The sequence below is a fragment of the Equus caballus genome, chromosome 1 (genome assembly GCF_041296265.1).
Source record: "Equus caballus isolate H_3958 breed thoroughbred chromosome 1, TB-T2T, whole genome shotgun sequence".
Classification (NCBI taxonomy): domain Eukaryota; kingdom Metazoa; phylum Chordata; class Mammalia; order Perissodactyla; family Equidae; genus Equus; species Equus caballus.
The window spans coordinates 97,285,416-97,297,649 of record NC_091684.1 but is presented as its reverse complement, the minus strand read 5'-3'; the positions used below and the strand labels follow the sequence as shown (position 1 = coordinate 97,297,649).

The 12,234-nt window shown below is 36.0% G+C and overlaps 1 protein-coding gene across 13 annotated transcripts in view; it reads left to right on the top strand.

Annotated features, from left to right (window-relative positions):
- Positions 1 to 12,234, top strand: part of CCSER2 (coiled-coil serine rich protein 2) — a 172,441-nt gene that overhangs the window by 134,275 nt on the left and 25,932 nt on the right. For 12 of the 13 annotated variants that reach the window (XM_023648788.2, XM_070265650.1, XM_070265649.1 and 9 more), the window contains 2 exons: positions 985 to 1,071; positions 6,189 to 6,278. In XM_023648788.2, coding sequence (XP_023504556.1) covers positions 985 to 1,071; positions 6,189 to 6,278 — 177 coding nt within the window. The remainder of the gene's footprint in view (positions 1 to 984; positions 1,072 to 6,188; positions 6,279 to 12,234) is intronic. The other variant, XM_023648794.2, reaches the window with a different exon arrangement.

The window sequence follows — 12,234 nt, the reverse complement described above, 5'->3', positions numbered from 1 at the left end:
TCTATTTCTGATCCCTTATTAAAGAGACTGCAATATGTATTTTTTGTTCTAACATATCTGAAGGAAATGGCTTACTTTACTCAGTAACAACACATTATAATTATTTGCTTATATATTTTTCTTTCTGGAAAGATAGATCATCCACCTGTATGTTCTAACTTCTTGCTTGCACTACCGCCTCAGTATGTACTTCTGGACGATTGAATCATAGTAAACAAAATGGACTAACTAGAGGGTAATGGTACTTTACCCTGCACATATATAGGGCATATGAAATGTAACTGGATTCCTGCCTCACTTAACAATAGGTTTCCCTTTAATACTGTTAGGAGTTTCTTATAGACTAAGTTGACAGGGTATTTTCTCTTTGATTCAGGCCGTTCTCTGCAGGAAAGTGCCTCATGGAAAAAAATCCCCCTTCTTACCCTTCAGGCACGTTTATCTTTCTGCTTATTTCTGAGCTGCCTTGAAATGACTCTGTGCCTATAATTACGCTGTTCCCTCTGCTGTTGTGCTCTTCCTTTTCTCTGACAGGCATCTCTTACACATCCTTTGAAATGTAGCCCGAGTTACTATTTTGTGTGTAATTTATTTTGCTATATGGCCTGTGTTCCAGTTTGCTTATTTGTAAAATGGGGATAATAGTACCTGCCTCCTTCAGGGTTGTAGTCAGGATCAGATGCTTAGACACCTAAAAGTACTTTGTTCTTGGCACTAACTACTCAATGTGTGTTAGCTGTTGCTGCTGTTACTGGCCTTTGTTTACATGTCAGACTCCAGCAGACTGAGTTCTTAGAAGACCAAAGTGGGTTTTTTTGTCTGTTTGTTTTTCTATAGCTTAATAGCTGGCATATTTGAGAAGAATTTTTTCCCTTAAATGAAGAAACCATTCGTGACTCACTTTTCATCATTGATTTAAAGCTTCTTGTTAGGGTATTTTAAATACAGTTAAATACTTCATGCTAATTTTTTTAAATATTTCAGAATGAAGATTTATTAAATGAAATAAAACAACTTAAAGAGGAAATAAAGAAAAAAGATGAAAAAATTCAACTGTTAGAACATCAGCTTGTAAGTATTATAGTATAGTATGTAAAGTGGGGACTTTTCAAACTGACAGTATATATTTTTTATGAAACTTGGAATTGAAATTTGACTTTGTTTTTGGCTTTCAAAGTTGCACTATTCTATTATTTTTAGATTATATGCACTCTAAAAGTACTTTCAGGCTAAATATTAAGTATTCAAGGTGGAAAGAAAATCTTTGTCAGTCCATTTTCAGTGGCCTCTGTTTTGGGGATTTGAAATTCACCAGTTCAGGTACATTTATTGATGCAGGGTAAATGTCTTTCCTTCACGTATGCTTAAAGAAGTGAGTGCTATGCGTTGAGGACAGAGCATTTTCTCTCTGAGAGCAGAATGAAATTGAGGATTCAGGCTTAAGTATTTGCATGGCTGTCAGTAAAAATTCTAAAGAAATATTTTTTCCCATGGATAATGTAGGGTGGTCCCTCAGAGCCGTGTTTGAACCTTTCTAGTTTTATAATTGTTACAATTTCATGTTAGTCCCGTACGAAAGCAGTCTTTGCAGTGCCTTGAATTCAATTATAATTTAGTTTGAATGGCCCGGATAGCAAGAACATAATGGCATAAAAATCACAATAGGCCAAGGAAAATCTTTGTTGGAAGTCAAAAGCATGTTTTGGTATAGTAAAGCAATTCGGCAACATGAAGTATTAATCTCAATCAGAATATAAAGGATATAATATACGGAACTCGGAGCCACTGGGTTCAGTGCAGATTCAGCTCGTGAATAAATAGTAAGGACAGACATAGGATATTATGATTAAGGGTACAAAGAAAACTTAAGAATCTGAGAAAAGAATAACAATATTGCAAATTGAGGACCTATCAAATATAAAATTAAAAAAGAATATAGTAAGACTGATTTTTATTTTTTAAAGCTGAAGATAAGGATCCAGTCAACCCAGGCAGTTTTCAGGGAGAAGAAAAAAGACAGTGTTAGGAAATTAAGTAAACTTCAAATTTTGCAAAAGTGTATTACAGAGCACAAGAAGTTGTTGTGTCTGGTACACTTCAGAAAAAAGTTTATTACCTCCATATTTCATATCTAAACAAATTTTTATTTATATATGAAGGTAAATTCTCAGAGTTTTAATGTCTTGAAAAATGTGCCACCCAGTTATCTTTGTAAAATTGCTTAATAATGCACTCCACCTGAGAGAGAAATTGAAAAATAGGAATAAGGAAATAATGATTAAAATGAATGAGTGGTGAAATGAAAACCCTTTAGAGAGAGTAGGTAGGATAAACTTCCCAACCACTAATGGGAGCAAACTTATTACACATTATTTTATCTTAATGTAATTATACATCATTTGAATCTTGGCAGTTTTTTTGAATTTATACATTTTTAATTTTTTGAAATTAAAAAAATTATTTTTAGTTTTTAAAATTTTAAATTGCTATTAATTTTTGAAAATGTTTAGATTAAATAAAATAAATTTGAGGAAGAAGGTAAGGAATATGCTGAAGAAGACAGAAGTACTGAATTTTTTATCTTCTACAAATGAATATGTAAAATTATTTTTTTAATTATTTGAAAAATTATTTTTAAAACTATTTTTATATACTTAAATTATAAAATGTTTGTGAAATACTTTAGGATAACTGTTAGTAGGTTAGAATAATGTATCTTGCAAAAGATAAAAGTAAAGAAAAACCAAAGTAGAAAAATCCCAAGGATATCTGAAAATAGCAAAACTAAAGTGACAGAAATTAGACCAAATGTAATAAATATAATAGTAAAAGCAAATGATTTTATATTATGGAGAGAGTGTAATTGAGGATTTAAAGCAAAATCCATTAACTTTCTTTGTATAAAAGAAATCTAGATAAAGTAAAATGGCACAGTGATGCTGAATATAAAAGGTTGGGCAGGACAGGATAAAATTATTCTCATCAAAAAAACTGGGGTTGTGATATTAAAATTATAAAAATTTAAGACTGAAAGAATTATGAATAAGGTCACTTTATATTGATACATGATTAGTAAATAATGAAAGATGAGGCTTTTTATATTGAGAAGTTTTAATAGTGTTCTTTTCACCTCAATATACTTATTTAAAAAATAAAAACAGTTCTCTTCATAGCTGAAATATTGTCATCTTCGATCAATTAATAATAGTTCCTAAATATCTTCTAATAGCCAGTCCATATTCAGATTTCTCCAGTTCCAAACGTATCCTTACGTTTGTACATTACGCCTGGTTATCCCCCTTGAGTCTCTCTTAATTTAGAACCATCCTTTTATGGTTGTCATCACTCGTTGAAGAGGCTGGGCCAGTTGTGATGAGCAGTATCTCACCTTGCGATTAATTTTTGGAAACGTTTTAGAAATATCTAACAGAACCCTAAAGAAAGAAAGAAAACAGAAAAATGGTGAAAGCGTTACTCTTTAGCAATATGTGCTTTGAAATCCTCTGTATTTGCTGTATTAAACCTAGTGATCGTATTTGGAAAATCCTATCACCTATCTTCCGTTTCATTATGAAACTCTAGAAAGTCACCTGTTCAAATCAGGGGAATTTAAAGATGTCAACCACTGAAAGTAGAGACAACAGCATTTTTTACATTATCAAAATCAAATTGCCTTTCTATTTGCAGTTTTTTTCTTTCCTGACATCCCTAAACTGCTTTTCTTAAAGTAGCAGAATGTCATCAGAAGAGCCATGACTAGGAATTAGAGGACTTTTCTTACCTTCAGTATTAATTAGCTGAATAACATTGGCAGTTTCCGTAACTCTCTAGTGCTTTCTTTATCAAATAAGTGAAGATTTTTCTATTTGATTTCAAAGTCCCGTTTCAGTTCTGGCTTTCTGTGCTTTTTATCTTTTTTCAAAAATATGCGCTCAACTCTAACCTACGTTTGCATGCAAACTTGCAGACAAACAGTGTGTTGAATTCGTATTTTATGTGAAATGTGCAGATATAAAATCAGATTGCAGTGCTCCAGGAATTTAACTGAAAGGGCTAGGGGCTCGACTGTTCTGACCTTATTCCAACATGCAAGAATGCTGGTTTATTTTCACTTCCATACACTAGTTAAATAGTAGTTAATTTAGATACATTTGCTCATTGAATCCTTAGAATAATTTTATGAAATTACTAGTGTAGAATTTTCTTTATGGAGACATAGCATGTGATATATTTGAAAAGCCATAACCAGCTTTGAAGCTGAGTAGACCTGGGTTTAAATCCTGGCTCTGAAACTTCATAGCCATGTTCTCTTAGGGAGGTTCCTTAATTTCTGTTAAGCCTCTTCTGTATGTGGGGATAATAAAAATAATACTGACCATACAGGGCTGTACTAGTTAAATGAACTACATATGTAAATACCTAATGATCTGCCTGGGCCATGGGTGGTTGATAAATAGCAACTCTTATTTAATGTCTTTCCCCAAATCACCAGCTAGTAAATCAGTGCATTATCTTATGATGTTTTAAGTTCCAAGTAAAAGTCCCCAAGTAAAAGTGACTTAAAAATAAGGACATTTGTAAACTCAAATAACAAGAAAGTGTGTAGGTCTCATCCATTTCCACGGCTGCTTCATTAGTTATTGGGGTAATAGTGAAGTTCTAGGTTGGCTTTTCTGTAATCCTCTTGGCTGTGCCTTCATGGTCACCAGATGTCTGCTATGGCTGTGTGTGTCACCTGTTCACACAGTAGCCCCAAAGGTGGGAAAAGAGCTTGTTTTCTCTAGCATGCCTATTTTTAAAATCAAGACCACTTTCTCAGAAATAACCCAGACTTTTCTCATGTTTTATGTGCTAATTTGAGTTCTTGGTCCCTTCCTAGGCATATAGGAGTAGGATTAACCAGATTGGTTCAGACTAATCAAAATCTGTCTTTGAGTCAGAGAGATAGGATGTGCTTCCCTGAGTACGGGACCACACGGAAGGGGAGCGTCTGAAAGAACCTGTCAGTAATAAAGGAGGCAGATGGCGAGGGGATGATTTACACAGACATTTTACGCCTGTTAAGTAATGTGTTTGCATTAAGATCAATGTTTTATATTATCTTTTCTCTTCTTTACATATCTCCTATATATGTTAAAAGTTAGGTCCTATTATAGTGAATTCCAAGAGACTCTAAGTTGACCTGCTTATATATTGAATTTTGTCTCAGTGACTACACCATTTCTGTAGTACAGAGATTTTTGGTTTTGATTAGATTTTATTTTGTATGTGAAAATAGAAATGATCTGATTACAATTCAGAAAATCTTGAATATTGGTAAATATTGTTAAAGTAGAAACTTATAATTTTAACTTAATGCAGTAATCAAGAATTTGTTATATAGGTTTTCCTACAAAGAAGTGTGTTTACCTCCAGTGGAGTTGTTCAGCAAATAATACGGTTGTATTCCAACTTCACACTAAAGAGAAATTCTCATTATCATTCTTTTCATTCTTTTTTTAATTTGATATTTATTTGAGAGACCGAAGTTTATATAATAGGTACTTTGCTTTGTGTTGTATAAATGACTAAATGAGTATGCTTTGAGTGGAATCGTGTGTAGAGAATTCATTTGTGAACTCAGATGGTCAGATGGATCTTGTCAAATGGGCAGTGATCCTTCAAAATATTCCAGTCCAATAAAGTCAGCACATCATTAAAGGGACTTAAAAGCACTCTCCATGTGAGCACGCAGCCTTACGTGGATTGGTGATATTTGAGATCCTGTAGAGTCGCATCAAAAACGAATTTAAGAACTTGTGCTGCAGTGACTGTTGTACCATAATAGTTTAGGGAGATCCTTAAAATTTTATAGTTGGATTCTTTATATACTATATATTGCCATATATATTCTACATATATATACTTGGTACTGTATATATTTATATATATAAAATTTTAGGTAGTGTGTTTCATACGCAATATAAGAGATTGCCAAGGGTCATTTTGACTATTTAAAATGTTAGCCTTACTGGTGGTGCTAGAACCCAATCTCTGAATAAGATGGGAGACTGCTGAATAGACCTTGATGTTTGCCCTTTTCTGTTGTTTTTTTTTTATTCCCCTAAGAGAGACCCTAATTACTTTGTTTGCATGTGTATGTGTATATGTAGAATTACACCAATGTAAAAATTTGTGGTTTTGTTCAGGCAACTCAGTGTAACTGCCACCAAAAATCTAAAGAGGAAAAATGCACATATGCTGATAAATATACCCAAACACCCTGGAGAAGAATTCCTGTAAGTAACATAGGCCCTTAACTTCTTCTCTTGTCATTTACTATTTTGTTGTTTTGTTCTGCTCTTTTTACTTGAATCTCTAATTAAATTTTGAATTTGTTGTGACTAATTATTTTTAGGTAAGTTGATTTTTTTTGTGTGTGTCTTAGGGGTTTATGTGCTTTCTAAAGCTTTTCTTTTGTGTCTTATATAAATGAATGTGCATTTAACAGCTTTTCCATTCTGCTCACTGTAGCCCATTTTATTTGAGTGTCTAGTCTCCTCTCGTTGCATGTATTTATGGGAGTAGTATTTCCCTGAAATAAATGTAAGTCCAAAATGCCGTCTTCCCTCTTGAGCAGCATACGACTCTTTGAAAACATATGATGTAGCGTATTCTCTTTTTTGTTGAACTATATTCTGTTTTCAAATATATTCTATTATTACAATTACTCAAATGTTGAGGTTGTTAGGAAGTATAAATGCATTAAGATATAGACAATAAAGTTTCGGTTTTAGGCATAGTTAGGGAACGGTTTCTTCTAAACAGTAGAAAGGACCGTGCATTCCGTGTGTCTTTGTTGTTTTTCAAAAGTGTTACATCTCAAAACATATTTAGCACTAAAATACACCGACCGTAATTTAATCTGAGTTCTTCTGAACTCAGTTTGGGATGTGCCTGAGCCACAGAATTGCCATATGGTCATCAGTCATCGTTATCCTATTGTATGGTGCCAAGTAATAGGTATTTCTTAAGAGAATGTCTAATAAGCCAGCCTTGACTCTTGTTTTGCCTTATTTTAGCAGTGGAATCCTAGTAACACAAATGAACAGGGAACTATGACAATTAATGTAATCAACAATCCAATTTTTAAGACTTGGCTATAGGCTTTTAAAGTTTATAAAATGCTTATTTCTTTTCATTCTGATGTTTTTTGTGTGCTCTGTGTAAGGTTTGATGCTAATAATTTATTCAAGAAAAGTTTGGTGAACCTCTTCCATCTCAGTTATAAGGCTCGAAGTAGAGGAAGGGAATTAAGGAAGGACATACACAGACGAATAAGGAGTCCTCCGTTAGCAAGTGCTTATTAAAGGCACTGGTGTGTGATGTAGTTAAAGTGTAGTAAATCCTGTAAGGCTCGGGCTGGGGAAAGTCTGGTTGGAAGAGTCAAGGTGTTTGGTGACGAAGGTGAAGGCAGTGGTTGAGTCATAGAGAGCAACAGCTGCCAGCAGCCAGGGATGGTGTAGTATTTCTGTACTGTCAGAGGATACGCAGACTTCATCTGTTTGGCGACATGCTTCCTGTTTCTCGATGGAGGTTTGGGCTTTCCAGGTTTCTCCGGTTTCCTCTCAGGGATGTTGGTGCTTTCCAACCGTCTTACTGGAAGTAGATGGGTGATTTCACTAAGTGTGAGAAGTTCCGTTTGGCCATCCTCACAGGAGTCTTTATACCATCTCTGGCTCCCTCAACCGCACTGTTCTGGAAACTGGCTATTACTCAGCCTGCTCGTCAGACAAAAGTGTATGGTGCAAAACAGCCCCAAGACATTCCTATGTTCCTGAGTTACTTTTACTGTGATCTTGGGTGAAGTGAAGGTCGATTTTCCAGCCTCGCACTCCTGACAAACCCAGACTTCCGGCTGCCTTATCTGCTACTGTGGGAGTCACCTGGCTTAACACCCTTGCTTTCTAGATAACCTAACAAAAGCCGGGGAGGTTAAATGGTGTTTGAAGTTTCCATCAGTCATCAGTGGCTGAGATGGTACCTAACTTCAGACTCCTGCCTGGTGGTCCAAGGTTCCTCTGCCTACAGGCACACTGAGGAGCTTGAGGATCGAGAGACGTTTTACAGATTGAAATGGGGGAAATAGCCTTGAAAAAAGGAACAGGCCAAGTAAAGGCAAAGAGGTGGGAAGATACAGTTAGGCAGTAATACGGACGTGATTTTGGCTGAAACATAGATGTGTGTTTAGGGAAGGAGTGGAAGTTAGTGTTGAAGCCTCGTTTGAAGGCAGAGTTCAAAATTTTAATCAGGAATTACTGTTAAAGTGGTTTTACGAAGTTGTATGTCTTTAGTTAGAGAAATAGTTACATATATTTATTTACTTAGTTACATGCTTATTATTAAATATGAACATTAAATACTGAGTTTATTCTCTGATTTTCATGTTCTTTGAACTTAGTGAGATTTACTTGAAATAAATTACTTTATTTTGGAAACTATTTACTATAATGAAGATTTTATTTTCTCTTTTAAACAGTTACGCTTGACTCTAAACATTCTTTTTTTAGCAGGAACCCAGCATATTTAAGTGAGACATTGAGGATGGGGATGGGGAGAGGCAGTGGGATTCTTCTCTGACAGCATCTAGTTTGTCAGGCAGTGATTTGGAAATCAAACCATGTTTTATTAAAAAAATTCCCGAGTTTAGTATAGGTAAAAAGTTTTTTGGTGTGGCTAAGCCTTTGGGAAGATTGAAAGTTACAATCTGAGTCCTTGTTCTTCACCGTTCCTTGCAAGCATGTGGGAAATTTAAATACCCTTCTTGACACTCCCTCAGTTGAGGATTTTAGAATTTACCTCAGAGGTTTGTGAGGCATATCTGAGCATTTCCTCTGTACATCTCCGGGAATTGGAAGGCAGAGAAGGATGGTGGAGGAAAGAGAGGTACTGCCTCTAATATTTGTTGGCAGCCATTTAGAAGGTGGAAAGAAGTGTGAAAAAAAATAATAATATAGACGTCTTAGGCAGAACCTGCCAGAGGAAGAGAGTGGTAGGCCCCCAACAGCAGCAGAGCAATGGAAATTTGATTTGTTGAGCCCAACATAAGTTTTCATAACTTTGCCCAAGAGGATTTTGTTATCACCTAGTGGCTGCGAATGAAGTTTTTAAGATGGAGAACCAACTGGAAATAAGAGGAGGAAGCAAGGCAGTAGAACAGGGGCAGGGAGCTAACGAGATATTCACTCACTCGTTCAACAGGTGTTTGTGTGCCTGCTCTGTCCTAGGCTGGTCCTCATCTGAGAGTGTAGACATGAAAAGATACAGTGCCAGCCCTCAGGCGCTTGCAGAACCTCTGGTGTGCCTCAGTGCTACTAATCTCACTCTTGCCTGCGCGTGGGGAAGCTCAGACTAAGAAGTGACTTGTGGAGGTACTTAGGCAACTTGGATACATAGTCTGATGCAGGAAGGTTTTCTGTGCCGGGTTTTCTAACTTGGAGGTAACATCTCAGTTGCCTCCCTTTTGAGTGGTTGCAGGACGTAAGGCGAGTAGAAGGAACAGAGAGGAGAACAGGGTCATAGCTCTGGGAAGGGAGGAGAGGCTTGATCTCACTGAGAGATCATGGTAAAGACAACAGGTGCCCAGGTTTACGCCGTGTGGTAGAGATTTTAGCAGTCCATTGTGATGATCTATAGAACATACCTGTACTATTGAAAATTCCTGGGAGAAAAGTTATTTATGGTTAAAAAGGCGTAGTTTCAGGGTGAATATGAAAGAAAAATTTTCCACAACCAGGTTAGGTTCAGTCCAATGTTAGTATGAAGAAATCTATTGACATAGTAGATTGCGTAAGTGATTTTCTCAATAGAAAGAATGATAAAATTTAACACCTTTTAAAGAAAAGAAAAAAATAGAATGCTGAGGATACTTTAAGAATGACGTAGAGTCAGAAAAAATGTATATCCTTAAGAGAGAAACACACTAAAATGGCTTTCTTCTTCCCTGTCCATTTTTGTTGACAGGTAACAATGTATTCATTCTATAGCAAGTGGAAAATAAAGAATCAAAACGATTTGAGAAAAATTTAAATTACTCAAATCATACTAACTACTGACAACCATTGTTAACATTTCATATATGGTCTTCCAGAATCTAATGTAATGTCTGTCATATCTATCTAGATGGAATTGTGTTGTACATGCTATATTCTAACCTGCTTATTAGGTGGTGGTGGTGGTGGTGGCGACTACTGATATTATTTCTATTTTCTTTGATTTTTTGCTAAACCAGAATTGAAGGAATGCGTTACTTTTAATCGAAAATGAATTCCCATAGTGGCTAGTCCTTTGTAAGTTTCTTGAAATACATTACTGCATTTTTTTCTTAAAGATTTATACAGTTTATACTACCATGAGCTAAGCTGTGATCGGAAAATGGCTGGTGGCCATGATATTAGGTCATGTGGTTCAAATGTTTGATGTCATCAGGTTATAAGAGCCTATGATATTTACCTCTACAGAAGAGAAATATGTGCTGCCCTGACAGGACAGGTAACGTTTCGGCCAGGATGGCTCCCCTGCTGGGGGGTCACTCTCAACTATTTTGGTTCTGACCATTCCTCTTTGGGGTATGTTCTTACTTTACAACTTCTGGCCTTCCTCTTTCTAGCCCAGGAACCATTTTATTAGGTTCTGTTTTGCGTATATTCAACCTCAGCTTTTATTTATTCATTACGTATTTTGATCCTTAGAATTATAGGAGTGTCTTTCTGCCTATAGTAACATCTGGCTTTCATGCTACAGGTACTTATCGTGTTTGGAGCTTTACTGATAAGGATCAAAACTGTTTTGGGTTTAGTTTGGGTGTTATTTGTGAAATTGAACCATAGCAAGGGAACAGTAGTTAATCACCTGCTGGGTGCTCTTCATTTGGGCTGTGGCAAAGGTGTCTGCTGCTACAGGGAGCTGCCTAAGACGTGCTGTAGGAGTATTATATGACCCTTTTACGTATAGTTCCTGTTCAAGAGCAGTGTTTCCAATGTGAAGCATGTCTTACCTTTTAGAATAAAGTATGTGAGGCTATCCTCTGCTTAGGAAAGGGATAACATAGGGGTGAACTGCCCAGAGCCCTGCCTTATAAAAAGCAGGCAGACACAGTAGGTCTGGGTTTCAAAATTGAGAAGGAGAGGCTGCTGTAGAGAACTTGCTGTGCTGTGCAGTGCCACAGTGTAGCCAGTAGCTACATGTGACTGAATACCTGAAAATGTGGCTACTGTGACTGCAGAAGAGGATTTTAAATTTTATTTAATTGTAATTAATTTAAACGTAAAAAGCCTCATAGGACTAGTGGGTACTATATGGGACAAAGCAGCTCTAGAGCTAATCAGGTCCCCTTCGATGGGCATAGGAACGCCACCTGGAGCAATAAGTAAAGGGGAAGTCAGTGACGGCAGTTTTTGGAAGAAATGAAGGAAAATAAAGAACATGGAGTTCAGATTTCGGTAGAGGAAAAAAGAGGGAAAAGAAAAGAAGTAAAAATGAGCTGTGGGAGAAGATGGTGCCTTCAGAGGAGAGTGGATAAGTCTGCTTCTGACCAGATATCCTCATCTGAGGAATAGAATACCAGGCAAAATGGTGACATGGATAATGTGGGAAGAGTAACAACGTGAAAGGTAGTTAATCACTCACATAAATAGTTGAAGAGACTAGGAGCACTGCAGCTCGGTGGTGATTATGCGAGAAATCAAAGTTCATTTTGAACATATAAACTTAGAAAACTATTTTTAAAGATAGTGTGACATTACTGATCCATGTACAAGCATATTCATATAAATAGCATTATCTTGGAGTGAATTATAAGATTTTTTAGTGTATTTCCAATATTGTTTTAAAAACATTTGACATCAGTATTTGAAGGGTTGAATAGTTATTTTGCACATTAAGTAAATTCTAAATTTTCCTGATAAATACTTTTTACAGAGCATTTGTTTGAACATCTTAAATTAACTTGAGAAGCCAAAATACCACAAAAGAAAACATTTCTAGACTCACACCATCAAATCTCTTATTTGTTCCCTTGAGTCTCAAAGAAAGGATTTCAAGATAGACCCAAAGGATGCACCTGGCCTGTCACATAGTGACCTGACATGGATTACTATGAAAGTTGAGTGCAGGAATAAACCTCGTTATATCAGTATCAGTGAAAAGTGCCTACCAGTTAGAGCTCAGAATGTGCGCAATTTGATCTGAGACTAG